This window comes from Rhinolophus ferrumequinum, chromosome 3, assembly GCF_004115265.2.
Source record: "Rhinolophus ferrumequinum isolate MPI-CBG mRhiFer1 chromosome 3, mRhiFer1_v1.p, whole genome shotgun sequence".
In the NCBI taxonomy this organism is placed as follows: Eukaryota; Metazoa; Chordata; class Mammalia; order Chiroptera; family Rhinolophidae; genus Rhinolophus; species Rhinolophus ferrumequinum.
The window spans coordinates 99,851,051-99,879,040 of record NC_046286.1 but is presented as its reverse complement, the minus strand read 5'-3'; the positions used below and the strand labels follow the sequence as shown (position 1 = coordinate 99,879,040).

General features: G+C 47.5%; 1 protein-coding gene across 7 annotated transcripts in view; it reads right to left on the bottom strand.

Annotated features, from left to right (window-relative positions):
- Positions 1–666: 666 nt before the first annotated feature.
- Positions 667–27,990, bottom strand: part of SYNJ2 (synaptojanin 2) — a 95,753-nt gene continuing 68,429 nt past the window's right edge. For 3 of the 7 annotated variants that reach the window (XM_033100827.1, XM_033100822.1, XM_033100828.1), the window contains 15 exons: positions 26,469–26,550; positions 25,599–25,739; positions 23,777–23,969; positions 21,571–21,729; positions 20,627–20,783; positions 19,483–19,600; positions 15,884–16,102; positions 15,697–15,775; positions 14,680–14,848; positions 14,063–14,233; positions 12,004–12,138; positions 10,292–10,404; positions 9,092–9,200; positions 7,071–7,222; positions 667–5,556 (listed from right to left, as the gene is read on the bottom strand). In XM_033100827.1, the coding sequence (XP_032956718.1) occupies positions 4,828–5,556; positions 7,071–7,222; positions 9,092–9,200; positions 10,292–10,404; positions 12,004–12,138; positions 14,063–14,233; positions 14,680–14,848; positions 15,697–15,775; positions 15,884–16,102; positions 19,483–19,600; positions 20,627–20,783; positions 21,571–21,729; positions 23,777–23,969; positions 25,599–25,739; positions 26,469–26,550 (2,726 nt within the window). In that variant the 3' untranslated portion in view covers positions 667–4,827. Of the gene's footprint in view, positions 5,557–6,460; positions 6,610–7,070; positions 7,223–9,091; positions 9,201–10,291; positions 10,405–12,003; positions 12,139–14,062; positions 14,234–14,679; positions 14,849–15,696; positions 15,776–15,883; positions 16,103–19,482; positions 19,601–20,626; positions 20,784–21,570; positions 21,730–23,776; positions 23,970–25,598; positions 25,740–26,468; positions 26,551–27,990 lie in introns of all 7 variants that reach the window. The other 4 variants (XM_033100857.1, XM_033100850.1, XM_033100839.1 and 1 more) reach the window with 3 other exon arrangements.

Genomic DNA, 27,990 nt, shown 5'->3' with positions numbered 1-27,990 from the left:
CAGAAATGTTGGGGTGGCACTATGGGAAGCTTAGGAAGACCTCTCCCCCAGAGATACATCTATTAAACTGGGCAAAATTAGCAAACACAGTCATTCAAAGTGTGTAGAGACTGATCAAAAGACAACAAATTGAGAAACATTTATTCAACAAAATCTAAGGAATCTTGGTAAAAACAATGGGAGGTCATCACATTGGAGCTAGAATCAGAGCCTGCATTGGATTCCCCCGCCCCCCGCCCGGTCCCCATCTGCCTTGCAGAAGGACCTATTCTATTGGGATGTAGGGAAATCAACATATCAAGTCAACCAATCTCTCTCTCTCTAAAACACACCCCTCTACCACACACACACACACACACACACGCTTTTGTACCCTATGAGTAAAAAATGTTTATTTTATATTGATGAAATCACTTCAAAAATCAATCCTTCATTTGACCACAGAGCAAAACTTAATAAAATTTAAAAATTGATGTTTATTGAGGCCATATTCTCAGGTCATAATCAAATAAAATTAGGAGTAAACACTTTTAAAATGCCAAATAAACTCTTAATTTGTGGAAAATTACACTGTCTCCCTTGTATCAAAGAGAAAATAAGAGCAAATTACAATCTAGAAATTAATGAAAAGGAGAATATTTCATGCTAAAATTTGTAGGGTGCAGTTAAAGGTATAATCAGGAAATATATATCTTTAAATATCTTTATTGTTAAGAAAGATTCAAATAATGGAATCCAGTGCTAGTTTTAATGAGTTAGGAAAAGAACAAAATTAAAGTAGAAAAAGGGTGTAAATTAAGTAAGTTGAAGTTAATGAAAAATGTTTTTAAAACAATTTTTTTTAAAAAAAGCAATAGAAAGGATATATAAATCCCAATGTTGTTATTCGAAAATGTCAATAAAATTGAATAACGCCTTGAAGAAACCTAATTAAAGAGAGAGCAATCATTTGTTATTTAATACGTGGTGTGGTATAACTGCGTGTTGGAGCCCTTACCTCACACCATTTGTAAATTATATTCCAGATGCTTTGAAGAGTTGCTGTTAGCCTAGTATAATCGTAACCACTCTAATACAGAGATTTATTCAGGTGTTTCCACTACCCACGACTTCTGCACAGAAACAAAATCCTAAACCGCCATGTAAGGTCCTCTGAAATTCTTTCCCATCAGCGAACATCCTTTCCCTGTACTTCAGTGCACTTTATTACTTGTCAAATTCTTTCTTATTTCAGCTATAGTTGACATCCAACATTATTCTTAGTTTCAGGTGTATAGCATAGTGGCTAGACATTTATATAATTTATGCAGTGATCTGATTAGTCTAGTGCCCACCTGGCACTACTCGTTGTTAAATTCTTAATCCTCTTCTCTCAAATCTTCTCTGACCCTCTGTTCACAGTCACTCTCTCATTTGGACTTTCCTATCTAAGAGAGGTTACTCTATAGACACAAACAGTTGGCCTCGTGAGTTTCAAATCTCTCTGTCCTACTACCTTGGAAAAGAAGGAACTCTAACCGGCTTTTTTCTCCCTCCCTGACCAAGTCCCAGGGCTGTGCATTCAGATTAAATGAATTCAATATGGTACTTACTTGTCAGGAAGGAACAGCCATATTTATTATTTTGAGATTGTTGGTATATTCTTATTCCTGAAAGCCATCAGATAACATTTACAATCTACATTTCGTGCATTGTAACACACCTAGACAGAACTTGAAGATTGTTTATTCCTTTCTCCTGCCTCTATGTAGTAATGTACTCAAACCAATCTAGCAGTCTAAGATTTTATAAATTTGCTATAAGATCCTATAAAAAATGAATTCTCGCATCTCTCAAGTCTTATAGATGTTGTAGCATAAAGTTATTATATATATTACCGTAGTGGTCTCTACTGGCATCATTCACGTCATAAATTCTTAACCAAATTATTTTTTGTGCTTTTTCAACTTAGCCTGGTGGTTGAAAACAAAACCCCAAAACAAAAACTCAAACAGAAGAATAACTAGTAGTCGCATTTCAGCCAGAATAGGAGGCTAACCAAAGAAGATATCCCATGGTTCTCTCCATATCTGAACAGAAATAAGCCAAATTAAAAAAAAAAAAAGACAAAACATTTAATAGTTTTTTTTTACACGTTCAGTACAAATTGTCACTTCAAATAAACATTACAGGGTTTTTATTAATTGCCAGTCAATAAATAATTTTTGTGGCTTTGTTTTCTGATGAAATCACTTCATTATAAAGCGAACATTTTAATACATTACTTATACACATCAATTGAATTTTATTAAGTGTCTTAAACTTCAACAACTTTAAACTTTTACAGGAATTGCTTGGGCAGATGTCCTACTGGAATAAATTTTGAAAACAGGCAAGAAGTCGGAGATTATATTATAAAAGGAAATAGAGTAATTGGAGTCATTAGAGACAATGTTGAATTGTAAAGCACTATGCTTTAAATACTCTGCAGTGAGCTGTAATGTCTTACAAAAAAGTCATGACATAAGCAAGGTCACAATAAAAAGCCCTGTGTGGGAACATCAAAGAAAACTAAAAATACAAAAACCACAGAATGAAATGCCCAGGATGGCAGCTGCTCATTGTCGAGATTATTCAACTGACTCTGCTGCTAATCCAGGAAATTTACCAACTATTAAGCATTGATTTAAAAAATAAATAAGGCAATTCCAATTATTTTTTTTTAAGAGAATGTTGGTGTGAGGACCTTACGTATTATCAACTCAAAATCCAGTCTATGTTCACTAAGCTGGAACACCCACGATCAAATATTTGTTCAATTCATGTTAAACTTCCTGTAATTTTTCTTGTGACCTGCCTCCCAAGGTCAACACAATTTTGTGCTTTAATACTTACTGCAGGATCCTTAAGAGCTACTTGTGTGACAAACACCTGTCTTAATTGAAATTCTGTTCTGTGTATAAATTACTGGCTATTTGCTTTCTAGAAAAAGAAGAAACCCCCAAATTAGGCCTATTCCCAGCCCTGACCTGGCCTTTCTCAGGCTTTTCTACCTGGTTGTTACATTCACCTGCTTTCAAATTCACCTCCTTTTTGGTGGGAAAAGAGGTTAGAGAAAAAAGAGCACTTAAGAAACTTTCGCTTCCATTTGCAATTGTACCTTTGGTAGCAGTGTGAATCGTAGCAAATCATTTAACTTCTCCAAGCCGATTAGCCATCTTGCTTTCTTTCTCCTGTTAACTCTTTCAAGGATTATGTTGTTTGCTTGTGTTTGTTACAGAGATAAAAATGATAGGAAACACCACAGAAGATGTCCTAATCACCTTGACCATCTTTTCTGACTGGTCAACTGCAAGTATTCTGTTTATCTCTATGGGTCACCAATATCTTTTCCTTTATCAGTTTTCAGATGAAGTAAAATAAATGTAGTAGTTTTTCGTTTTGAGTGCCAGATTTAAATAATCTGTACTTTGACAGTAGTGATGGGAAATAAATCTGGAATCCCAAAGGTCTGATCGGTAAGAGTGGTATCCCCCAGGCAAGACGAGCACTGCCATCCTAACTAAGCACTGGGATTGACTCCAGGGATTCCCCGCTCCTTAGGGATGATGCAGGATCATTGCTATATGATTCTATGACATGAAAGTCTCCTAAATGTGGGATGTGACACTATGATTCTGCCAGTGAATTTCTTATTAGCAAAAATATATTTGTTCCCAGTGGACTCTAGGCCTTGTAACATTTTTAATTTCTAAAATGTAAAACAGTACGGTGAGGTCTTTTTAAATGATTAACTAGGTAAGAAGTGGTGTTGCAAATGTATAGGTAAAAAATAAACCTAGTAAACATACAGATAAGCAAGCCCAGACATGCTGCCCTGGGGTTTCTTACATGTAGGGATATATGGTACTTTCCTTCCTGCAGCTGCAGCCAGGCAGACCGGGCTAAACCAAATATTCAGCATAGTATAACAACGAGGTCAACATTATGTGCAAAAATGAGTTTTCACATTTATGCTTTCAACAGGGATGGAATACATGGGAACAAAAGACTCCACGAGGTTTCCTTTACTAGGGGATGGGTAGTGTGTAAAAACTGGTTTAAGTAGCACACGGGCTCAGGACTGGCCGTGGACGGGCCATGCGGGATCTGAGACAGAGCGCTGGTTCTTTCGATGGTTCAAGCTCAGGTTAAGCTACTGGTATATGCTTCAGTGCAGACGCCGTGTCTCGCGCGATCAAGGTCGATATACACGTTCGTAAATAAACACAAGGGCTCACAGTAGGAAGGGACAGCCTAGTCGTTTTGTTGACCTATTTGCTGCTTCCAACTCTGAGCTTTTAACCTGGTGTCAGGGGGCCAGGTACGGCTCTTACTGGTCCCAACCACCTTTTGGTGCAATCCTTACTTAATCCATCAACCTCCAGGTGGTTCACCAAAAAATTATTCCAAATCTGTAAAATAACAAAATTTAAAAAATACCACGTACACACATAAACTGAACAATGATTTAAAATTCTACGGGACAGAATTCCTTAGGCATTATCAGCTAATTCTCCTTCCCAAAAGCCACACACTGAATCTAATGGGAGGTTTCCCACACCCATGAGGGGAAGCTCAAAATACACAAGTCTGGAATAAAACACATTTCGGTGGCTGAAGAATCATCTTATTGACTAGGAGGCACAACCTTTGTAAAGTACACAAGAGTGACACAAGTACAAATGTTTTTTCTGTGCCTTTACACAGACGTCTCTTTTGGTTGCGGCCACCGGGCTTTTCCCCGGAAAGCGCCGCCTCAGGGAAGAAGGCACGCGTTCTGCAAGAGAGCGGCTGTCGCTTTCCCACTCATGTTTTCGCCAGCGGGTCAAACGCCTGCAGCACCGTCCTCTTGTCCTTGTCACCGATCGCTACCCAGTGATCGAAGTCTTTCTGCCTGTGCTCCGGTGGTGGCTCCTGAGCAGCGGTGCCACTCACTTGCAGTGGGGCGGTGTGTGCCCTTCTGAGGTTCCGAGGCCCCGAGTCCAGGGGGTCAGAGCTCTTGGAACACCAAGCATTATTCAACAGGTTAGGATGGTGGAGAAGGTTCCAGAAGGGATCCTGATAATCACCCAGAAGGGAGGCGGCCTCTGGCTTGGTCTCCTTGGGGCCATCAGTCTCGGGGCTCGCAGCTGACGACGTGCTAAGAAAAGCCGCTTGTGGAAACAGAGCGCCCCCACCAGGCTGGTGTGCTGGGGGACAGTCGCTGCTGCCGCAGGTGAGGCTTTGGCGGAACTGGCTGCTGGTCTGCAGAAGCTGCAGGTGGAAGGCGGCAGGGGCGGACTTCTTCCTCCTCGGCGGGACCTGGGGCACCGGAGGCGGCGCCTCCAGAGGGGGCGTCGTGGCCGTGGCAGGAGCGTGGTCTGGCGCTGGCCTTCCAACGCTGGGCCTCCTCTCCGCACCTTTCCCGGGCTGAAGGGTTCTTGGTTTGGGAACAGGACGGACTGTCACTAGAGGCGGGGTTTCAAGGCTTGTCTCCAGGGGCTCGATTGTAAAATGGAAAGGCTGTTGCCCAAATTGTTCTTCTGGTGAGGTGGGCTGAGAAAAGGCATGATACAGAGTGTAAATAAGAAGCCAGCACTGGGGGAGTTGGGAATCAGAGAGCACTCAGACCACGTCAGCACGGGAGCAGAGATGGGGCTAAGCGGACATTCTAGCAAATTCGAGTTTTTGAGAATGTCTGGGATGCAGAAATGTGACGAAGTACGAAAGAGAAACACACACGTTTATTAAATAGTCCCAGCAGGTTCAATGGAATATGAGTGGAAACTTTACAGCCAGGGCCACAGAATAATCTGAGACAGGTTTTCCTTTGTTGCCTCAGGAAATGGGGTGATGCTCTCCCTTATTAAGAGCAAACCTCCCCGAAACTCTGTCTTTGAGGCCGCAGCTTTGATAATTCACACAGTCCACGTGAGGCTTTAGCCACTCATGTTCCAGCACTAAGCTAATGGAAGGACTAAAGGATATACTTGCTCCTTGAATCTTTGATAATTAAATATAGAGGAATGGAAAATTTCACAGACATTTCCCTTCCTTGGTTCTGATTAAAAACTACCACAAAGCGAATGAGTGCACGGTGCAAAAGGAAGCTTGGGTCCGGGAGCGGCAGATCCAGTTTAAGAATCCGCCTTTCAGTATTTCCTTTGGTGCTTTAGGAAGCAAACAGCAAACACAGTCCCTTCTCCAGCAGCCTCTGACTGCCACTCCTGTGCAGTAGGCTGGGAACACGGATCTGGTTTTGCCTCTGGCTTTTTAGAGAAAAGACAAAGCGAACACAGGGGCAAGGAGAAGGACAGAGGTCTGATTTGCAAGCGGGCATGGAACAATGACAGATGCAACAAGCCAAAGCGAGCTCTATAAGAACGTGGCTCCAAGCCACGGCTCACACTTGGATAGAGGGAAAAGCAGTGGCTATCTGTAATGACCAGCAAGGGGTTACCGAGTGTCCCGCTACTAGAACACTGATCAAACAGAAGATCCAGATGACTCTAGAGGCGCCAGGCTTTGGGCTGCTACTGTCCTGACAAACTCATGTCTTTGAAGCAGTAAGCAAGGCGGAGTAGCTTGGGAGCGAGAGCAAAACACAATCTGCAAGAAAAGTGGCAAGAAAAGCTGTCGAACTTCCAGCACCCGAGGTCCACACTGTTCATCTAGGAACCGGTTGTTGTTCTTCTAATGCAAATAAAACCTGTCCACGGGAAACCATGTGCACACGGCACAGACCACACACACATGGGAAATACTGGAACAGCCAGGATCCGGCATCCGGCTGTGGTTTGACATGGGGACTCAACTAGGACATACAGGAAGTGTGTAACTCCTCCAAGCCGTTCCTGTGGTGCTGAGAAATTCCTGCTTTGTCTGCTCAGCTAGAGCCCGGAGGTGGCAGGGATATGAAGGAGAAAGCACGTGTCAGGCATTTTCCTCAAGGATGGGGCTGTGTCAGAGACTCATGAATATGTAGAGACAGACTCAACGGAGATGGGAGTCTTATCTAACACGACGTCTGAGCAACTCAGGAGTAAGAGGCTGATGCTCTCAGTTCTTACCTTTCCAGTCCTTCTCAAGGTTGGCTTCTTGATGGCAGGGACCCTGGGTGCGGGCCGGCGTGGCAGGAGCGGGGCCACCCCCGCCATGGGCTCTGGTTTGGAGGACTCTTGGTCCCTCAGGTCGGTGGCATTCAGGGCTTCCCCTGGGGCACCTGAAACATACCAATGCATGGCTGAAGTGTATGGGACAGTTCACTGCATGGTGTAATCTTTAGGCAGTTCACACTCAGAGTAGTTTACTAATGCGATGTATTTCCGTTTTTCTAAAAGACAATTTTGAGGGTTGTCAGGCCCAACCAGCTAGTTTTGACCCCCAGTTTCTCATGCTCACTTTCTCAACAGGGATGGTGAGCTGGGTCCGTGGATGGTCCTGATGGGGGACTCGTGGGCCCTGACATCACATACGAAGTTTCATGTGCAAGTGTGTTTCTCGGGGGACATGATCCAAAACCCCTCAATATCTCAGCAGGGACCATAACCAAGGAAATGTTAAGTTGCGACCCCGGGTGATTTCAGACCTCAAGTCTCTCCTAACTTCCACATCATCTACAGAATTTTTTTCTTTATTGTTTTATTACTTTATATTAAATTTATCGGGGTGACATTGGCTAGTAAAATTATATAGGTTTCAAGTTTCTATAATACATCATGTATATATCACATTGTGTGTTCAATACCCCGAGTCAGTTCTCCTTCCATCACCATATATTTGACCCCCTTTTCCCTCTTCTACCACCCCCCACCGCCGCCCCCTTACCCTTTGGTAACCACTAAACTTGTCTGTGTCTATGAGTTTTTTGTTTCTGTGTGTTTCTTCATTTGTTGCTTTTATTTTTATATTCCATGTGAGTGAATTTTTTAAAAAAATTGCAAAACAATTCACATACCATAAAATATACCCTTAAAAGAATACAATTCATGGTTTTTAGTGTATTCACAAAGTTCTGCAACCATCACCACTAATTCCAGAACCATTCCGTCACCGCCAACAGAAACCCCATACATACCCATAGCAGTCACTCCCCGTTCCCTCCTCTCTCCAGCTCTTAGAAACCACTACAACTTTCTGTAGATTTGCCTGTTCTTGATATTTCATATTTATATGGCCTTTGGTGTTTTGCTTCTTTCACTTAGCATACTATTTTCAAGATTCACCTATGATGTAGCATGGATTAGTACTCCATTCTTTTTTATGGCTGAATAATACTCCGTTATGTGGTTTCACCACATTTTATCCATTCATCAGTTGATGATTATTTGAGTTGTTACATACAATTGTAGTTATTTTTTTAAATAAAAAATACTTTTAAATAAAGAAGGAACCACTTGCAACAATGTTATCCTACAATAGTGTTTTGTAACCTCTTAAATATGATTTGAAAATTCCAAATAAGTTAAATATCCTGACTAAAAACAAATCAGGCAATTGTAATTACATATGAGTATAACTGTTTAGCTGGCATAATCTCCCGTCTCCAAAATCAAAACAAAAAACAAAAAATGTTAATTACCAGTGGTTTTGAGTGTATAGGGAGACTCCAAGGTAAAGTATGATTAACGTGGGTTAAGCGAAGTAACAGTAACAAAAATTAATGGGCAGTGTGCAGAGAAGACATCCTTCTCTGCCTGACAGTAAAGAATCTTCAGTCGCTGGTGATTTAAAAAGTAGATTCTGTGCCTCAAACAGGGACGTGTACCTAACTTTTTTTACAGCACAAAGAGTTAGTGCCTGGACCATTTACCTTTTCTAAACTTCATTTCTGTTTAATTCAGTGTCTCCCTTACATGCTGTTTAATAATCCTGGGATTATTTTTGTATACTTACTGAATTTCAAATATATAATTTTAAATGGACAATAAATCTTACTGGTGGAATTTTAAAGATGTGGCTACCAGGTACTTTCATTTAATATACTACATTCAGGAAAAAAAAAGTTATTTTCTCTTCTAGGCTCCTTTCAGTAGGGAGATGAAAGGAAATGGGTTTTCTCTTCCAGGGAGAGAGCCCAGGGAGCGCCTACCTCCTCCGGCTTCCAGGAGGCTTCGGATCGCTGCTTCTGCCTCCTGAGCGTTGGTAGTTTTGATCTGCTTGACATTATAAGGTTTACTTATCCCGGTCCTAGCTTTGGGCTTGAGGACAGAATGAAGAAGAGAAGTGTATTAGCACAGGCAGGTTCACTGCCTACCGACCTGTATGAGAGTCTTACAGAGCTCCATCCGGCGGTGATCAAAACACAAACTCCTACCTAAACCGCGTCCCTCAAGCCTCTTTTTCTCCCGGGAGCACTTGCATACCACGAAGAGGAATGCAATACTATTTAAAGCTGACGATCTTCATCTCCCGAACTGGTGGCTATGGGTTTTTGCAGTGTGGACAAACCATCCTCTAACTTTATCTCAATAACCACACAAGAGCCAGAAAGCCTATCAGAAGCCATGCCTTCCACGGCCCAGCTGAGTTATTAAAACAACTTCCAGACATATGCTTCTGCCTCTTTGCCTTTCTGCCTCTCTTCACCCAAACCTCTGGTCGACTTTGATGACCCGCCTTTGTCCTGTAAACCTCGGACATCTAGTCAACGCCCTTCTCCTGCCGTGAACGCATGAGCGTCTGGCCCAGCTATCTGCACCCTTCCAGGAGACTTCAGCTTCCACCCAGCACCCCAACTTCTCCTCCCTACCCCCTCACCTACCGTCTTTAGCAGCTCACTGCCATCCTCCGGAACTCTTCACCTCTAAAGCCCTAATGACTGTTACGATTACTAGTATCCCGACTGCGTTATTTAGGCCCATCAGCTCTCTTTTTAGCCTCTTCTCTCAGCTGACTTTATACCAGAATGATCATCATTTTTCAAGAAAACTGATCTGAATTTGTTTTCCCTTCTACCAAGCATTGCTGTACACACCAAGGGTCAAAGCCAGGCATTGGAAGAGAGAAGCAGGTATGTCTGGAAACCAACAAGTGCACCATGTAGGGACACTTGGATTTTGCATCAAACGTGATCTCTCTCTAATACCCTGCATGATCATTTCAAAGCCCAGAAAGGACTAAGTTATGGGGTTTGGGGATGACCTGGTGGACAGGTGGAGGGTTAAAGAGATAGAAAGTCACTGAACAGAGGTGATGCTGCGTGATCTCAGGGGCTGAGGAGGAACCACAGGGCCAACCCCTCAGGTTGGAAACGCTGTCCGTTTTGCTTTGAGCTGAATACAGAACTTACCGCTTCCTGAGGGGCTCCTGGCAGAAGCTTTGCTGTCTGCAAGACTGAGTACTGCCCGTGGGTCCCAGAGGAGATGGACACATCCGAGGCCGACTTTTTCACCATCAAACCAGCTGCAAAAACCAACAAGGGTGGAGTCTCAGTCTGAGTGGTGTTACTGGCTGCTGCGAGGCAAGTTCCCAGCCAGCTGAGAGCAAGGAGGGCTAGAGCCCTGACGTCGGCAGAGGCGCAACTGAGGGTTTCGGATTCTCTAACTGCTTGGGCCTTAAAGTAGGTTCTCTGGAGAAGCAGGATTTGAATGCATTTTTTTTTTTTCCCCAAGGAGGGCACAGCTCACAGTGAGTGGCCCACGCGGGGATCGAACCGGCAGCCTTGGTGTTATCAGCACCACGCTCTAACCAACTGAGCTAACCAGCCACCCCTGAAGGTAAATTTTAATCTAACATCCTGGGAGTTTCAAATCTGATATCAAAGTCCATTAATTTTTAAGCGGTTTAAAACACACTCCTGTTACTAGGACCAAATTTTATAAACGAGTTGTGGCCAAAATCTAAAAAATATCCTGAAGCAGGAGAATAATCTATGTTACATTATACTTGCAGCTATCAACGAATCATGTTCTAGAATATTTAATGATACAGACATTAGATGAAACACAAATGACCAAACAAAATGGATACCAATTTTGTAAAAAAAATAAAAATAAATTCCCTGTAGATATAGATCTATATAATTGGAGAAAGGCTGCAAGTCTTTTGATGAACAGCTCTCATCTCTAGGTAGTCAAGTGAAATAAAAAATTTTATTCTTCTTTATATTTATCTACATTTGTAATTTTCCACCATACTATATGACATACCACTTAACAATTTTTATTTATATTTTATTTACTGAGTATCAACTCAGAAAAGTGAAAAAACATGCTTAAAAAAGTCCTGTGCTTCTGGCTTGCCATCAGTGACTGTCGTGACGTGAGCCAAAATAAACCCGATTCCGAAAGTAAAGCGTTTGGAAAATCTCTCCGCCTAATTGTCACATTTTGGGGGTTGTGGGGGAGAAGTGAACAGCAGAGGCAACTAGAAACTGCTCAGAAGCATGTCACAGCTTTATTGTCAGGCTATCAATGCAAGACTGATGGGCAAAGCATTGATTTTAGAGCAGCCAGGAATAGAAAGCACTCTCCTATGAGAGCCCGGCTGGGAAGAGCTTGTCCTCAGGTCCCAGGAATGCCAGGGGTGGGCAGGCCTGGGCTCCCAGGCGGAGGGAAGACGCCTGGTTGGACAAGGTGTGTGGTCACCTTGCATGTCAGGCTACCTGGGCTTACTTGGTAGAGAGCAAGGTGAGAAGATTCCGAGAGCTGCAGTGGGGTAGGCGAGGAAGGAGCTTTGAAAAAGTGCCTTGCCTGCCTTGGCTGGCACCCCAATTTTCCATTTTCTAAGGTGTCGAAAAGAAAGCAGCTTAAAGCAAACCACAGCTACAGAAGGACCAAGAACAACTTTATAAAGGGATCACTTAACGTGCCACGAGAAACACAGCTGTACCTCTGATATCAGACACGTCACGGATTTAAGATAAAAAGGAGCCCAAGGAGGCCAAAAGCATGGTGGGGACTCGAGGGCGAGGCAGCAGGTGATTTAGAGCCATTGGTTCAGTAGCAGGAAATGTGCAATTATTCCCAGCAGGTGCGTGAGCCCAAAGCAGCAAAGTCTTACTTGGAGGGGGGGGTCTCTGCGGTGGGTGAGGTGGCCGGGGCCTATTGGGAACCGACAGAGACCTACTCGGAGAACGGTGACGGAAGTCCCCGACCGCTTGCAGCTCCTGCTTTAACTCCACCAGGTCGGCATCATCTGGAGGACATGGCGGAACGTGAATGAGGTGAGTCGGCTCAGGCCCAGGTGTGCAGAGCCACCTGTGGCAGGAGGCGCTCCTGCAGGACAGCGGAACTGTCCCCCTTTCTGCTGGCACGGGAGGGAGGGACGGAGGACACCCTGCGCCTGCTTGGCACATTCAGTGAACCCTGGCCAGGCTTTCTTGTCCAGATACGAGACACCAACCTACTTGAAAGTGTGGGCGAGCTTCCGTCGGAAACACTCGGCAAGACCTCCACACAGAGCAGACAGCTCACAGCCAGAACCCATCTTCCTGTCCTCCGTCTAAAACGGGACAACTGTTCTGGAGGCTGAGACTATTCTGCCGCCCAGCGGCAAGCTCCTGGTATGGATGTCCCTGAGAACTTACCAAGTCCCAAACCCTGGAGCCCAGTGCCAGCTACGTCACAAGTGTCCGCCACCCTCACCTGTCCTGTCACGTCCTTCTCAGTTAAGAGCGCATGAGGATTACCTATACATTTATTACATAGAAAGTCACGAGTATGTGAGGTCTTTCTTCTCTCCCACACGACAACACAGCCTGGTTCATCTGGTTTTGGCTCAGACACCCCATCTCTCCAATCCACAGCTCCTCCGCCCCAAGATATGAGGTTGCTCTAGGAGAAGCGGGTTCTCCTTCCAAGGGAAATGCCTGAACCCTGTAGGGGGAACACAGCTCCTCGACGCCCTCCAGGTGGCCAGGCAGCCTGCTGCTCTAGTTTGCATTCAAAGAGGCACCTGCTCTCCCGTCTGCCTGAGCGATGGCCGCCCCTGGAGAAAAGGGCCTCCCTTGTCCAAAGAGCACATCCACACAGCCAGTCCCGCTCCAGCAGGAGCCCTCTGCATGTGCAGTGCACAAAACCCCTCAACACGCCGACAAAGGCTGCTGGGCCTGCATGGGGCAGCAGTCCGCAAAGCTGGCTGTGCGTCTCAGTCACCTGGGGAGCTCCACGCGTGCCAGACTCCCAGGGCCCAGCCCACCCCTGACAAATCTACACCTATATGATGGGGTTTAGCAACCTGTAAATTCAAAGGCTCTTGATGGGTCAATCCGCCAGGCTACTGACGAGCTTTGGGGCTGCTGTACAGTCAAAGGCGCTTGAGGGTCTTTGCACCTCTCCCGGCAATGTGTATTCCCTGGGAAACATTTTAATTCACTTTCACCCCTGTTCTCTGTTTTCAGCCCTAGCTCCAAGGGTCCTGTACCTGCTGGCTATAGCTCTCCTCCAACAGATGACAAAATGACCAACAGCCAGAAGGCCATTCGTGACTGGATGGAACTGCACAGGAGTCTGGTGCAGTTCCTGCGTCTACAGCCCTACTCCCCAGACCAGGTACCACTGCTGAGTTCTAACAGTTACTCAAGAATCACTATTCTGTATAACCTAGGGACGTGCAGTTCAATCCACACGACTTTCAGCCCCTCTGAAGTCTACAATGACATAATGATGCTAATGTATAATGTTGTTAATTATATACGTATAATTATATAATATATAAAATTATTACTGCATAATAATATAATTTTGTAAGCAGGTAACAACACACCAGCAACTCAGGACATAGGTATTGAGTATGTCTCTTATGGAATTGAAATCAGAAAAGTTTTGGAGGAAAATAAAAAAATCACAAATGTAGAACCAGTTCAGAGCTGTGGCCATCTGAACACACACAAGAAACAGGAATTATCGTGAACCTGGGATGTTGCAGTTGTGAAAATCATACAAATTGCTAGAGAAACTCAGTGTGATGATAGCGGATACCTTCCCAGAGCCCAGTGTCCACCACTTGCCATGACTTATTGTTTTAGCCTCTCATGGGATGGCGACACTCAACGGGTAGAGAGAGAGACAGAGAACTCAGTACTGGAGGCTACTTAGAAAAGGAAGGTCCAAGCTACTACCTTTGTAGGTCGGGTGCTGCTTCTTCTTGGTTAGCACAGGTGACCTGCTGGGAGGTGCCGCTGCTGTGGAGCTGGGGGTATCTGAAAGGTCGTCTCCCCCCAGTTCACTGTCTGAGACCACAGGCTGACTTAGCTCATCCAAATAGTCTTCGTCATCTTCGAGAATATCCCCTGAGGAAGGAAGGGAGTCACAGCAAATGTTAGGGTGAGGTGGCACAGCCTTCCACCAGTGGGTCTGTTTCAACATCAAAGCCTGAGGTTGGTGTCAGGACATCAGAGACACAGCTGCCAGCAGCCCACGGGTACCCATGTGTCAGCAAGGGCGGGACCCGAATTTCATTCATGCCTGGGACGGGGACCAAGCCCGCTGCACCGACATTCTCAGAACCACTATTTTCAATGTCATTTCAGACATCTCCATTTCATGCATCACCCCACATGTGAATACCGCCCAACTCATCGTATGGAATGGAATGCTTGCACTTCAAGCACCATCTGTCACCTTTATGAGGCAGGGTCCTAGAAGGGCTCTCGACAATCTCATATCCCCCGCTGGGAGAACTGCTTGCCTGCCCGCCTCGCCATACCGACTGGGGAGGCCCCACAGGGATACTCACCTTCTGACTCGTAGTCCAGGCTCGTGAAGTCAAAGTTTTCCTCCAACAAGCACGAATTGGCCGTGGGCGACATGGAAGCCATGCTATCCCGCTTTCCAATGATCTCCTCTTGCCAACCTTTCAGCCAGTCCTTGGTCTTTGGTCGGATCTTCACCGCTCTGCCTTTCACCTGTGAGGGAGTATGGCCATCTGAGAACAAATGCAGGAGCCAGAAAACCCCCTTTGGTCCCCAAGTGCTTCTTGCTCAAACTCATGCATCGGGAGCCAGGCCAATCTTCATATTTGCCAAGGAAAATGGAGCATCCAGACCTCGGCAGGCTCACATTTGCTTTAACTAAAAGTTGAACTATCATCTCCAGCTTTGCACTCCACGTGAACGTAATGTCAGGATATTATCCACATGGTAACTACCTGTGAGCTGCATTCTGCAAACTATATACTCTAAAGAGAGATCACAACACTTTCCCACATGGAGGTGTGAACAAAGACAGACCGCGTAACTCAGTGGGAACTGTACTCAACTTGCTCTCTCTTCTAAATTCTGCAAGTGGCCAGGGTTGGACATGAGACACCTCAACAAAGATACTAGAATTAGATACCAGAATGAAGAGTCCTAGCTGCTGCCCTCAAGTGGCACCCTTACCTAAAGACATGGATGAGGAGAGGGGACAATAGGACCCCGTGAAAGAAAACCGTGGGAACAAGACAAACAAATAAAGAAACAAAAACTCATAGACACAGACAATGGTTTAATGGTTACCAGAGGGTACGGGGGGAGGAGGGTGGTAGATGAGGGTAAAGGGGATCAAATACATGGTGATAGAAGGAGAACTGACTCTGGGTGGTGAACACACAATGTGATGAATAGATGATGTGTTACAAAATTGTACACTTGAAACCCATAAGCTTTACTAACCATCGTCACCCCAATAAACTTTAATAAAAAACCAAAACAACAACTAAAAAACCCATGGGGATTAAGGAGCCCCCGCTCCACGGCGACCAAGCGTGACTCACCTTCATACCGTCCACATCCAGGACGCTGAGAGCTGAGTGACTGTCTGCAAAAGTCACCAGCATCTGCCCTTGGTTGATCCTGGAATAAAGGAAATACATCAAGTCAATCCCAAGAGGGACTCGGCAGCTGCCACGGGTCCTTGCGGCCACCCACACCAGAAGCCACGCCAGCTGGGGCACTAGTCACCTGACAAGAACAATTGTCCCATAATTCCCCAAGGTGTGCATGAGTTCGGTGCGCACATCCTCAGGGAACTCGTTTTTCTCTTCTACGGTTGGCGACTGAAGGTTGACCACGACGGTGGCATCCAGGGGTCCCTGGAAAGAGGACACTTCCTGGAACACCCTCTCCCGAGCACCCACGTCAACTTCTTGTACTTCCACCTCCATGACCGCCAGCACAGGTCTGCATTAGACACAAGGAAAGACGGGCAGCAGTTAAGCGGGGACAAGAAGCCACACAGCTCCCGCCTGGGTCCCCAGAGCTCTGCTATAAACAGTAAAGGTCAGCAGCCTCTGATGTGGTGCCAGCAGGGGCACCGGCAGCCTCACTGGCATGTCCTCTGGCTGAGGTCTTCATTTCCCCCCAATCTTAGTATTACCTTGGCATTTTTATCTAAGGATGAGTTGCGAGAAAACACTACCAGCCATCAGCAAAGACTTTTTACATGGTAATCACCATCTATCCAGAACCTTCCAGGATGGCTGAGGATGCAGAGAAGTGGGCTTTCTCGACCTCTGCTAGGGGGTCAAGCTTTTCGGAGGGCTATCTGGTAATGTGTGCTAAGAATCTCAAAAACACTCATCTCTTCTGACCTACCAAGCTCAACGATAGACCTTTGTTCTAAGGAATTGACCCGAGATTCAGACCAAGATTTATGCACAAAGCCGATCATTACAGCACTGCTGATGGGAAGGGAAAAAAGGGGAAACCATCTCATTTCCACAATAGGAAAGTTAAGTTACAATGCAGCCGTGTGATAACACGCTATGTGCTCATTAAGAACGCTGCAGAAATCTACTTGACATACACAGGACAACAGATCAGCAGGAAACGATGCCGTCATTATTGTGATTGTGATATAGGGGGATAGGTTTACTCTACAAAAGATTTAGAAAATCCTTTGTTATGAAGCTCATAGAACATTGAAGACATTTACATTATATTATTAAGTGGAAACAAAGCATAACACAAAATAGTATGTAACATGGTGGCAACCTTTAAAAGTCGGGAATGCTGTAAAAATTAAGAGGTATGGGTGATAATATCAGTAGCCCCTCCCCAATTTAATTATTATTGTTAGATTGTTTTGCATCTAGAAGCAAGAAAAAAGACTGAGAAAAATCTGACACAGAGGTATGCACTGCGTGTTTTTCCAAACTTCTTTTAGCAAAAAACCTTTTCAGAGAGCCCCACGCATTAGCGAGAAGGGAAGCATCTCTGAGGACGTGGGAGTGTGCAGCTCTGTTCACTCAGCAACAAGACAGAACAGACTACTGACACGTGCGACACGGGCTGCGTCCCAGAGAGTTCTGCTGAGTGGAAAAGGCAACGCCCCCATTCGGATTCCATTTATACAACATTCTTGAAATGACACAATTATGCAAAGGGAGTAGAGATCAGTGGTGGACAGAGGGTGGGGAGCGGTGGGGGCAGGGAGCCGAGTTGGGCTAGAAATAGTCAAGGGCCCTTGTGGCGGTGGGAGTCTGCTTGTCTTCACTATCTCAGTGTCCACATTCCTGGCTGTGATCTTGGACTACAGATGTATGGGGTCTCACCTCAAAATAACAAGTGTAGTTTTTGAAAAAGTAGTACGTAAAAAAAGCAAATGCTAACAGTTCACATACCATCATCCTAATTTTCTCACCTACAGTTTACATCTCTAAGTATGTGTGCACACGACACACACTCCACACAGGTTAACTTCTGGTGTAGAATCGTCTAACGCTCATGGACAACGTAGCGGAAAGACGCCTCACAAGCCATTACGGACACTATCTCAGAGGGTGGGACTATGGATGATTTGCTAGTTTGTTGATGTATATTTTTTCCTAGTTGTCAACCACTAAAATGTCCTGCTTTTGTAATTAGAAAAACCAATAAATGTCTATGATGCATCTCAAAGCATTATGTCCAAATCTGCACCTCCCAGTCTTCCCAGACGAGTAAATGCTACTCCATTCTTCCAGTGGCTCAGGCCCCAAACTCCTCTCCCCTGTGCCCTACAGCTCATCCAACAGCCAGTTCTGTTGGCTCCATTCTCTACATCTGTCCAGAACCCAACCACTGCTCCCCATGGCGACCCACCCTGGCCAGAGCCGGCACCGATTCTTCCCGTGCTCGCTGCGTTAGCTCCCTCCCTGGCCCGATCAGAGTCTGTCTGAATCTAGTCAGATAACGCCACTCCTCAGCGCGGACTAAAACCCAGCTCCTCCTCGTGGCCCACAAGGCTCCATCTAGCCTGCTCACCTCACCTCACCTCCTTATGACGCTTCCCCTCACTTTTCTCTCCAGCCTCCCTATTCTCCGACCCCTGGATGTTCACTGCCACGCTCCCCACTCTGGAATGCTGTCCCCCTTACACCCACATGGCTCACACGCACATTCCTTCCCGTCTCGGCTCCAAGGTCACCTTACCAGAGAGGCCTTCCCCAAACACTGGGTATAGAATAGCACCAACCCCTTGCCTGACCCTGGCCCCCACATTTTTCTTTCACAGAACCTACATTTGTTTACTGTCTGTCCGTCCTCACTAGAAAATTCCAGGAGAGCACAATCTCCTCTGTTTTGTTCACTGCTTATCCTCAGTGCCAGGAACAGGGCTTAGCAAATAAGACACCCAGTAAACAGTGGTGAAATGAATGCTTCTAAATACACTCACTAAACCAGCAAACCTGAAGGTCATACAGCTGAAGATTTCCCAAGGCTCATTTCTAGGTATGTACTTGCAACCACAGGTTTCTAAAGAACTTAGAAGTATGGAAAGATTTAGGTCTACTGGCTGACGCACTAACTGGTCACCACCAACTCTCTTTCTTAATTTCTTTCCTTGTGTAAGTTGAAAATGACATGCTGGTTTCGGTAGCAGACATGGAAAGATCAAATTCTTCCTGTCTACACCCTCAAATGCCATCCGTCGCCCTTTCAAAGACGTTCTACAAGACCCGCCTCCCTGTGTGGCCGGTCCTAGTGCATGCGGGTGACAGACCCGTTTCTAGTGTTCCATCCTTAATGCGTGACAAACAAGGCCAGCCCAACAGCTCAGTGCATTTAAAAATGCTGAAACCCTACAGTGTTTGTCATCATATTAGGAACACACATTCAGCAATAGGTGAGTGGGTAACCTCCACGGGTTTATTTGGTGGAACCCTGGACAGCAGTTACAAATGAAGGAGCCATGCGTACAACAGCGATGTGACTGCGTCTCAAAAATATTAAACAGCAGAAAGGCAAGTTGCTCAATGTCATTTTATGAAAATTTAAATGACACAAAATACTACAGGTTGTGTCTTTGAAATTTTCCTAAGTAATGTCACTTACAGTGCAGAGCAATGATCAAATGCTAAAGTTGATTAATTCTTGGTGGTGGGTACACAGCTATTTGTCATCCTATTCTTTGTTCTTTGCTGCATTGCGCGCGCGCGCACGCACGCACGCGCGCACACACACACACACACACACACACACACACACTCTGCCGGGGACAGCACGTCGTCCGCTGTGGGGAGCAGCAGGCCTGGCTTCCCCAGCGTAGGGCCATGTGCCCGTGGCAGCGAGGGCCATACCTGTGATCAGAGGCCTGCAGCTCTGCCCGGCCGTAATACTTGAGGACCCCAGGCGACCAGGTGTGTCTGACTTTGGTGCCAACATCCAGGTCGTTGTCTAGAAGGTTGAGTTCTTCAGCTACTCACAGGATTCCAATCAAAAGACCCACAGACAACACAAAATTATATCAACATACGTGAATGCGGACGGTGGAGCTTCTAAAAAGTGACCCAGGTCACGGGCCACTCAGGCCTCCGACTCATTCAGGCTAACCCTTTGGGCTTGAGACCATGCCACGGCGGCCTTGGGGCCGAGGGTGAAAACTCCTCCCATGTGGATTGTCCAAAACAGCAAGACCAGCGCCACCTGCACCCTCTCCAGCGGGCACATGCGGGGTAGAGGGGCGCGCACAGAAATCGCTGCTGTGGGGTTTCCACCCCAGGGGCAAAGGGACACAGGAGATCTGCAGACTTCTGTACAGGAGGAGACACAGGCATCCCTGACTCAGTGCCCCAGGGCCATGCAATGTCCACAAACTGATCTGAACGTAAATGTATCTTTTCAATGTACAGATGTGATTTCCTGGCTTTGACATCCCAGCACACACATCACCAGAAAGGTTTAGTTGTCGATGTACCAGTTTGTAGGGGTTCTACTTTTAAATCAGCAGCACTTCCTGGCTGGGCATCTATCATCATTCCAGACAGGCTTGGCAGCTAATCGGTAACCAACTCTTACCGTCCCCGTGTCTCACACGTGTTCCACTTGGAATTGGGGCTCTAAGCAGATAAGAGTTTGGTCCAACAGAAGGGGATGGATAATGTGCATGCGTGTTGAGGGCAGGAACAGTGGAGGGGGAGACCCCTGGCTTCTGTCCACGCGCCCCGCCCAGAACAGAAGGCAGAGGGGCGGTGTGGGAGGACAGCCGTGAGGCACGGATGGGGAGGGCAGAAACACGTCCGCGTGCAGGTCAGTCTCTAGAGAAGGGAGAGGGAGGAGCGTCCCCAAAGCACAACTTCCAAAGTTGTGCTTTTTGCACAGTGGTGGGTTATCAAGAACATGTTGTCTTTAGAGCAGAGAGCACTGGGCTGAGTAAATGGGACCTTCCCTCTCTGGCGCTGGTCACCCGCTCTCCTCAGCTCTGAAAGCGCATGTCTCACGCACCTGTCCTATCAGAAGGATGCTTCTTCCTCCACCACAGGACCCTGTCTGTCCAGGCGGGGGTGCGGCATTTGTCACTTGTGTCATAGGCAGCGGAGCCAACGTCATACTTGTAGGTGGGTCCAAAATTAATGCTGCCTTCATGAAAGTCTTTAAAAATCTATTGGGAGAAACAGAAGTCACAAGATCACCTGAGTTCTCTTAGACTCTCTCTACTTTATGCAAAAAACAAAAAGGCACATTGCAGAAGGCTCTATTCCTAAGTCACAGAATCTACATATTTACAAGTTGGTGTGTAAAGTAGATTAGATATGGCTATAGTTGTATGTTCACCAATGAGAAACAGTGATATGACGAAAATAAAGTATTTGGAGCAGAGTCGGATGTGTCACCCAGTGGTTTAGTGTGTCTGAAGTACGCGACAGTCCCTACAAGGTTTGTGCATGAGCGTGAGGTGGGGTGGGCTCGGGGACCTCAGCAGGTGCCCTCCTCACACAGCGGAGTGCTCCGAGGCTGCCACGGAGCTGTCTGAAACAACTGAGACCCCAGCTGAATGCAGCCATGTACTCTCTGGTGAGTAGGGGACAGCAAACCCACCTCGAACCACAGAGCACAGGCTGTGGCGTCAGCAGAGAGACTTCCACTGTCACTGGCTCCTGCAGCTGGCGTACGTGATCACCAGTGTCCCCTCACACAACAATGACCCCTCCGGCCATGAGCGGACACACAGACCCTGAACGCAGCCCGTTTGACGAGGAACAGGAAGTGTGTGGGAACGGACACTCACATTTCTCTACATCCCTAGGCTGCACATGTTTTCTACCAAGTCTGAGTCATTCTTAAATCCACTCGTGGAACTTAATTTGCCGAACACGAGCAGATACATGTAGTAGATGTTACTCCCCATTGGAGCAGCTGCTAAAACCTATTTCAAAAGCACAACTTACTTTTCCACTGGATTTCTGCAGCTGCAGCTGATCAAATTCCAGGAGTTTCTTCCAGTCTTGGCGTTTAACAAAATAGAAGACTTCTTCGTAAGTGAGATCAATGCGGTAGTTTAAATCGCCACACCAGAACACGTAGTCATGAGAAAAAATGTTTCTTCCCTAAGTTGTAAAGAAAATCGTCGTCACTCTGGCCCATCGTGCAAGGAAAGTGGGAGAGGGGAGAAAAGCTCATCATGCAGGTGGAGGGCAGACGCATTTTTCTTAACACGTTACTTGAAAAAGTCTCCTGCTAGAGCGTCTCTTTTTTCACTTATCCCATAAACCTGAGGAGCTTTCACATGGCTTACTTTTTTATTTTAAATGACAGTGTTTTTCAGGGGTTTGGAGAAAGTGCCAAGTCTAACTGGGGCCGCACGAATGGCAGTGTTTACTCTTCCAATCAAACCTCCATGGCCAGGCTGTGCTCCTGCCGTCGTTATGTCTACATTCTAAGAAGTGCCCAGACATTCAGCGCCACGAGGATGAGGTTTTAGGAAAGAAGTAGAAACGCTCAGAACGTACAGCTCTGTCAGGTTCCATGGACGTCATATATTTTCACCCTGTGATCCTCCGTCACAGTCTCGTTCCCCTTGCCTCCAAATCTCGCGCCGTGATTCTGAGCCCCGGGGTGGCCCAGTAGCCCTGGGAGTGTGTCTACAGGGGCTGGGTTCTGCTCTGGGGACACACCGTCCTCACAGCAGCCCTATGAGGCGTAATACACGGCCGGCTCTCTTTTAGATTAAAAATGGACACGTTCAGAAAAACGTGAAGGTTATACATCTAGGACATGATAAAGACAAGATCTGACCTCTGCTCCAGAATCTGTTTCTGTTCTATTATGCCATGTGGCATTCACACGTCCCCCAACCCACAACACTAATCTGGACAGAAGATTGAAATTCTCACAAGCAAATAAAATGAGTGTGTACACCTGTGCTGTTCAGTACAACTCTCTTCATCCTCTGTCTCCAAAACAGGAGACACCAGCCACTGAGCACTTGAAATGTGGCCAGTACAACCAGGGGAGTTTTCGTTTTATTTAATAAATTTCAATTTACATAGCTATGTGTGGCTGGTGGCCACTCTACTGGACAGTGAAGGTGTAGAGCATTAATTTATAGGTACCCTCAATATTTCCATTGAAAAAAGGAGCTATATTATACGCCCTTTAATTATTTTGAATGTGTCCCAAGCTTACTACTTCAAATAGCACTTTTTAAGTGGAAAGTGTTGGACTTTTTAAGAACTACATAGAAAACATGCATCATGTCCCCCATAGTCTGGAAAACTACAAATTGCAAATTTCCCCACTCATTTATTTGTTTCTTCTTTTATACAAGAAATAAAAACTACAAGGATTACAGCACTTATTAATGAAAATGAAGGGATTTTTGCCTCGAGTGCTGTGCAGCCTAGTAAATGGGACGTCAGTTTTAAGTGACCCAGCCCACCACGTCTCAGACATTGGCAGAATAAGTGGCAAGAACGGCTACAGCCTCTCCTCGCCGCTGGGTAATGGGCAACTGCACCTGGAATGCGGGCTGTCGCGTTTGCACAGGAAGGAGAACATTCAAATCTGAATTTAAAGGACGCGGCGGGCTTCAAAATGAAAAGCTCGGAATCACCACTAGACGGCAGCATGTTATTGGCGACGGCCACCAGTGGGGCGGCTCCAGGGCTCCTCAGGCAAGAATTCACTGGTTTTGAAAATGGGCCTTCTTAGCTGAGCCACAACAGAATGGATGTGCCAAGACTGTGACTCTCAAGAAAACCGAGTCTTACACTGTTAAGATTCAAATACTCTTCATCAACTCGGACAAAGCATAGACACATCGGTTTTCTTTTTCCATTCCACACGCTTAAATAGAAAATCAGAAAATGCACGGAAGGAAAAGTAGGGGACGAAGGACACTGAGGAAACCTACAGATGGGGGACAGAATCCTGCAGGACTGGCTGCCCTGGGCTTGGCTCTGCCACAGCAGCCCATCTCTCCCCAGTGCTGAGCCCCCAAGGGCGGGAAACCTCCTCAGGTCGCATGGCCTGCCCACATCAGCAGCTCAGAACCCCACGTGTGGGGCTGGAGTGGCGAGGGAGGCCGGTGCCCACACCCCTGCCAGCCCGCCCCCACCGCTGGGCGCCACCCCCTCACCCCCGCGGGCTCCTCACCATGGGGAAACTCAGCTTCTGGGTGATCTCCCTGTAGTCCTCATTCCTCTCCTTCACCTGGCACTGCCCGGCCGTCAGGTGGCTGCACACGAAGCAGAAGCTGCTGCTGTGGAACTGGAAGCGGATGCCCACGGCGCCTTTGTTGCCCGTCTTTCCTCCCATGCCTGTCTTCACCGTGTCGATCGCCACGTCTCTGGAACAGAGGATGTGCACGTGCGGTGGCTTCTCAGTGGCTACGGGAACCACACGAACCTGTTTTTGCTCCAAAGATCCAACAGCAGCACAAGGCTGGAGGCCCTGAGAACTCCCAGACCGTCGAGGCTGTCTCATCACGTCCTCAGGCGCCAAGCCACACAGTGAGCAGGGGACCACCAGCAACTCCGTCATCACTCCTGACCCCTTACTGCCGGCAGCTTCCCGTGGGAGGTTTGCAGCACCTTTTCCACGGCCCCCACTCTGAAACTCTGCACTCACAAAAGCACCTCAGCCTGAATCCGAATCACCTCCGCCCTCTTTCTGTTCCGTGTCTTGCTCCCCCCCACCCACTCTACCTCCCACCCCACGCCCCACGCCACCCGGTTTTCCTGCAAAGCACAGAAGGCTTCATAGGTAATCAATACATTTTAAGGAACAGGAAACTGCCAGTTACTTATGTTGGACTGGGCAGGTGATTTCAATGCAGACTCTGGCTCGCATTAAAATGCCAGCTTATAACGCACAGGAGAGCACAGGTAACAGAACTACACAGTAAAGTGCAGACCACCTCCCTAGGACTGTCACCCAGCAGACAAGGGGAGGAGATAACTGGCCAATAGGCGTGTGAGCTAAACAAGCTGAGGCCAGAGGAGCAAGCGGCTGAGGACAGGCGAGCGTCCAGGGCCGCAGGCAGCTCCTGGGAAACCCGAGCCCCTCAGCGTTGCTCGTGAGCTTCAGCCTGACCTCCCCTTCCCTCCACGCTGTACTGACCTCTACCCACTCACTGTGGACCGGCCAAACTGCCGTGACACCGTAATCAGGGGCCTCAGGCAAGGGGACTTAAACACTTTCCGAAAGTCACAGAAGAGGATTATGAACACAGAGCACGTGTTCCTCTCGACACCTATGGTCCCCAAACGTGTGCAGAGGCCACGGGCACGGCCCTGCTCAGCTCAGGAGGAAAGGCAAGCTCCAGGCCTGGTATCAGCAGTGAGAGGGGAGGGAATGCTGACGACATGGACGGGAGCTAGCAATCCGGGGCTGCGCGACAGGATGGGAAAGGTGCGCTGCTCCCAAACCCTAAAACACAAACACACCCCCATCCACGCACCGACACCCACACCCACGCACACCCTTTCCTAAAAGGACAACCATTTCCTGAGGTTTTTCCCTTTCTGACATTCACGAAGCTGTCACTGTAGAGACATAATAACGGGGTGACAGTGGCAGAGGCTTTCTGCCCACGCATATTATTTAGAATTCTTTAAAAACTGGCAAAAGAATTGGCACTTCCTGATGAGCTACTCAGCTCTTGGTCACAGGTTTCCTGTCTAAAATTTCAACACGGCATCCCTCTCCTCGGGCCAAGCTGTGCTTCGGTGGTGAGGGTCATGTAACCCTCCTAAAAGAGTTCAGCTTCCGGAGCTAGAAGGTTCCCATTGTGGCTTTTTAATTACAGACAATATTCTATTCAGCCTAGCTTCTCCTTGGGGGTTTTGCTCCCTTTATCTAGAACAATGGCAGGTCCTTATTCCTGTTGCAGGAGGGGAGGAGGAAGAGGAAGTCAGAACAAAACATCAAGAACAGCAACCCGTCCCCCAGATGTTCAGAAACTCAGTGTTCTTACCTGATGAACGGGACGTGGTACGGACGCACAAAGATATAAAGACAGACGCCCACCAGCTGTGCCGAAGTCAAGAGAATGTACCTATGAGAGCGTGAGATGGCTTTCTGAAGCTGCTCACCCCACATCTTCCTGTTGGTGGTACTGGGAAAGAAAGACAAGAATGATGCTGTTTCTGAGTAGGTGAGAGTGGGCTCTCCCACCTCCAAACTCCTCCAAACTCTTCCTTTCACAGAAGTGATGTCCTGCCGCCTGCATTCCCTTGGTGCCAGGCCTTAACCCCTGCAAGTGGACGCCCCACATATTTCTGGCTGTGTCGTACATGTCACAGCACATACCCCCTACCGCACCCCTGCCGCCTTGCTCAGAAGACCTCTATAGAGTCAGGTTTTGTCATTTATTCAGGAAGTTCCTCAAAATAAAGCTGCACCAGTTTAGGAAAAAAAAAGTCCGGTTGGCCTTACACCGGATGTTACTCCTGTACCTGATGAAGAGACCAGAAGTACCCCCTCACCGCCCTGCTATTTCTCACTTCTCCCCAGGGAAGGTGACTCAGCCACCTCCAGCCCACGCTCCGCCCGCGCCCTCCAAGCTCACAGCACCACTCAGCCTGCACGCATGGCCTGGGCAGAACATACCGGGCAACCCGCCCTTCCTTCAATTTCCTTAATTAACAGAGGAGGCGGATCAGGGACACGTACATGTGTGAGTATGAGGGAGTGCAGTCAGAGGGCCCCATGCATCCAGGGGCACAGTCAGCGGATTCAGATGCCGGACTGCGCAGGGGCCCTGCTCCAGGCCAGGCGCCTGGCTCGGGAAACCCTCAGTGGGTTTCATGTCACCCTGCTGCAGCCCTGGTGCCCAGGTGCTTACCTGGCATTGACGATATTCCCTGCACTGAGTTCCACCATCTCTTCGAACCCCACGGCAAATATGTCAGCTGGGCTGCTGTCATCTGGGGGATGAAGCAGGAAATGAGGGAGGTGACTCACCAAGGCCTGCCCTCGCCGACCTGTGCAGCGCCGCGTCTGCCTGTGGGCCCAGGTGTCCCACTGCCGGGGAGTTGTCAAGACCACTGGGCAGAGCTCCATGCAGCCCCGCCTCCCCTCTGCTCCCACTGTGCACACAGCCTTTCCCTGTCTACACCCTGGGGCACCCTGACTGACCTCTCCAAGCCTGTTTCTTTCTTTGTGAAAGGGACAGTAACTGCCACCTCACAGGGTGGTCATGAAGTGTCAATCAGATGCCTCATGTAAAGTCCCCACCCCGTCTGACGCCTGGCGTGTAGTAAGAGCGCGATCCCATTGGTCCCTCTTCCTTCCAGATAACTTTCAGGTACATCAGACCCATCTCCCCAGCCAGAGCCTTAGTTGCTTGGGGGCAGCGCTGTCTCAGACTTGTGTCCCACATGTCCTTTCCACAGTGCTGGGCCCAGCCTTCCCTGGTTAATAACTGACTGATATGGTCCTGCCCAGGGGACTGTCACTTGGTGTCCAGAGAAGGGAAAACCCAGCCCAACTCAAGGTGGCTACCACTGTCCTGATGAAACGTGCTCCAGAAAAGTCTGGTTTCCAGGAAGCACCGTGAGCCGAGAGGTGACGCTCAACCCGTTCCCTCTGCGGTGCTCCCTGTAACGGGGAAGTTTAGGGTTTAATACACCCCTGCAGCCTCTGGCTGCATCTTAGTGGGCCTGAGTCATCGAGCCCAGTGTGGTTCCACCTGCAAGTGACACCCCTACGTCCCTGACTCCAGCAGAAAGGCCAGGCCACCTACTTCCTTTCCTGTTGGCCACACAGGGTGACCTGGCACCTCAAGCTTAACTAGCTTAGAGCCTCTTTTTTAAAGAAAAAATACTCTTTCTCTGATCTGCTTCGCTCTCCTGAATGTGATTTTAGTGGGAGCCCCGGTGAGCCCACTATCCCAATAAAATCCCCCGCAAAGTAAGAGCCAGCTTGCTGTGGCCACCCACCGTTTCTGTAGGCAAATGACAGGAGCCATTTTAGAGAAAGGGGAGGGCAGTTTCTTCCACCCAGGCTGCACTAACGTCCTCCGCACGTACAGGGCCTGCCCCAGTGGCCGTGCTGTGTGGTCACCACAGAATCAAGGATCCCAATGACCCTGAACTTCAGACTCCAGCTACCCTGCCCCCCAAGACAGCAAGTGGGAGGTGCAGACTGTGCATGCCACCTTGGGGGATGCGGCTGTGGGCACCCGCAGCCCCAGGCAGCTGTTGAGAGTGACAGGTTCCTGCACATCAACAGGCCGAGAACCGGATCACCAGGCTCTTCCAGAGTCCAAGGAAGCTGGTAAAAGTAAGGTCCCCGGGGAAGTGCTGGTGGAGAAATGTCATTTATTCTTTAAACCCTGAGTTCTGAGGCCATTAAATATTACCTAA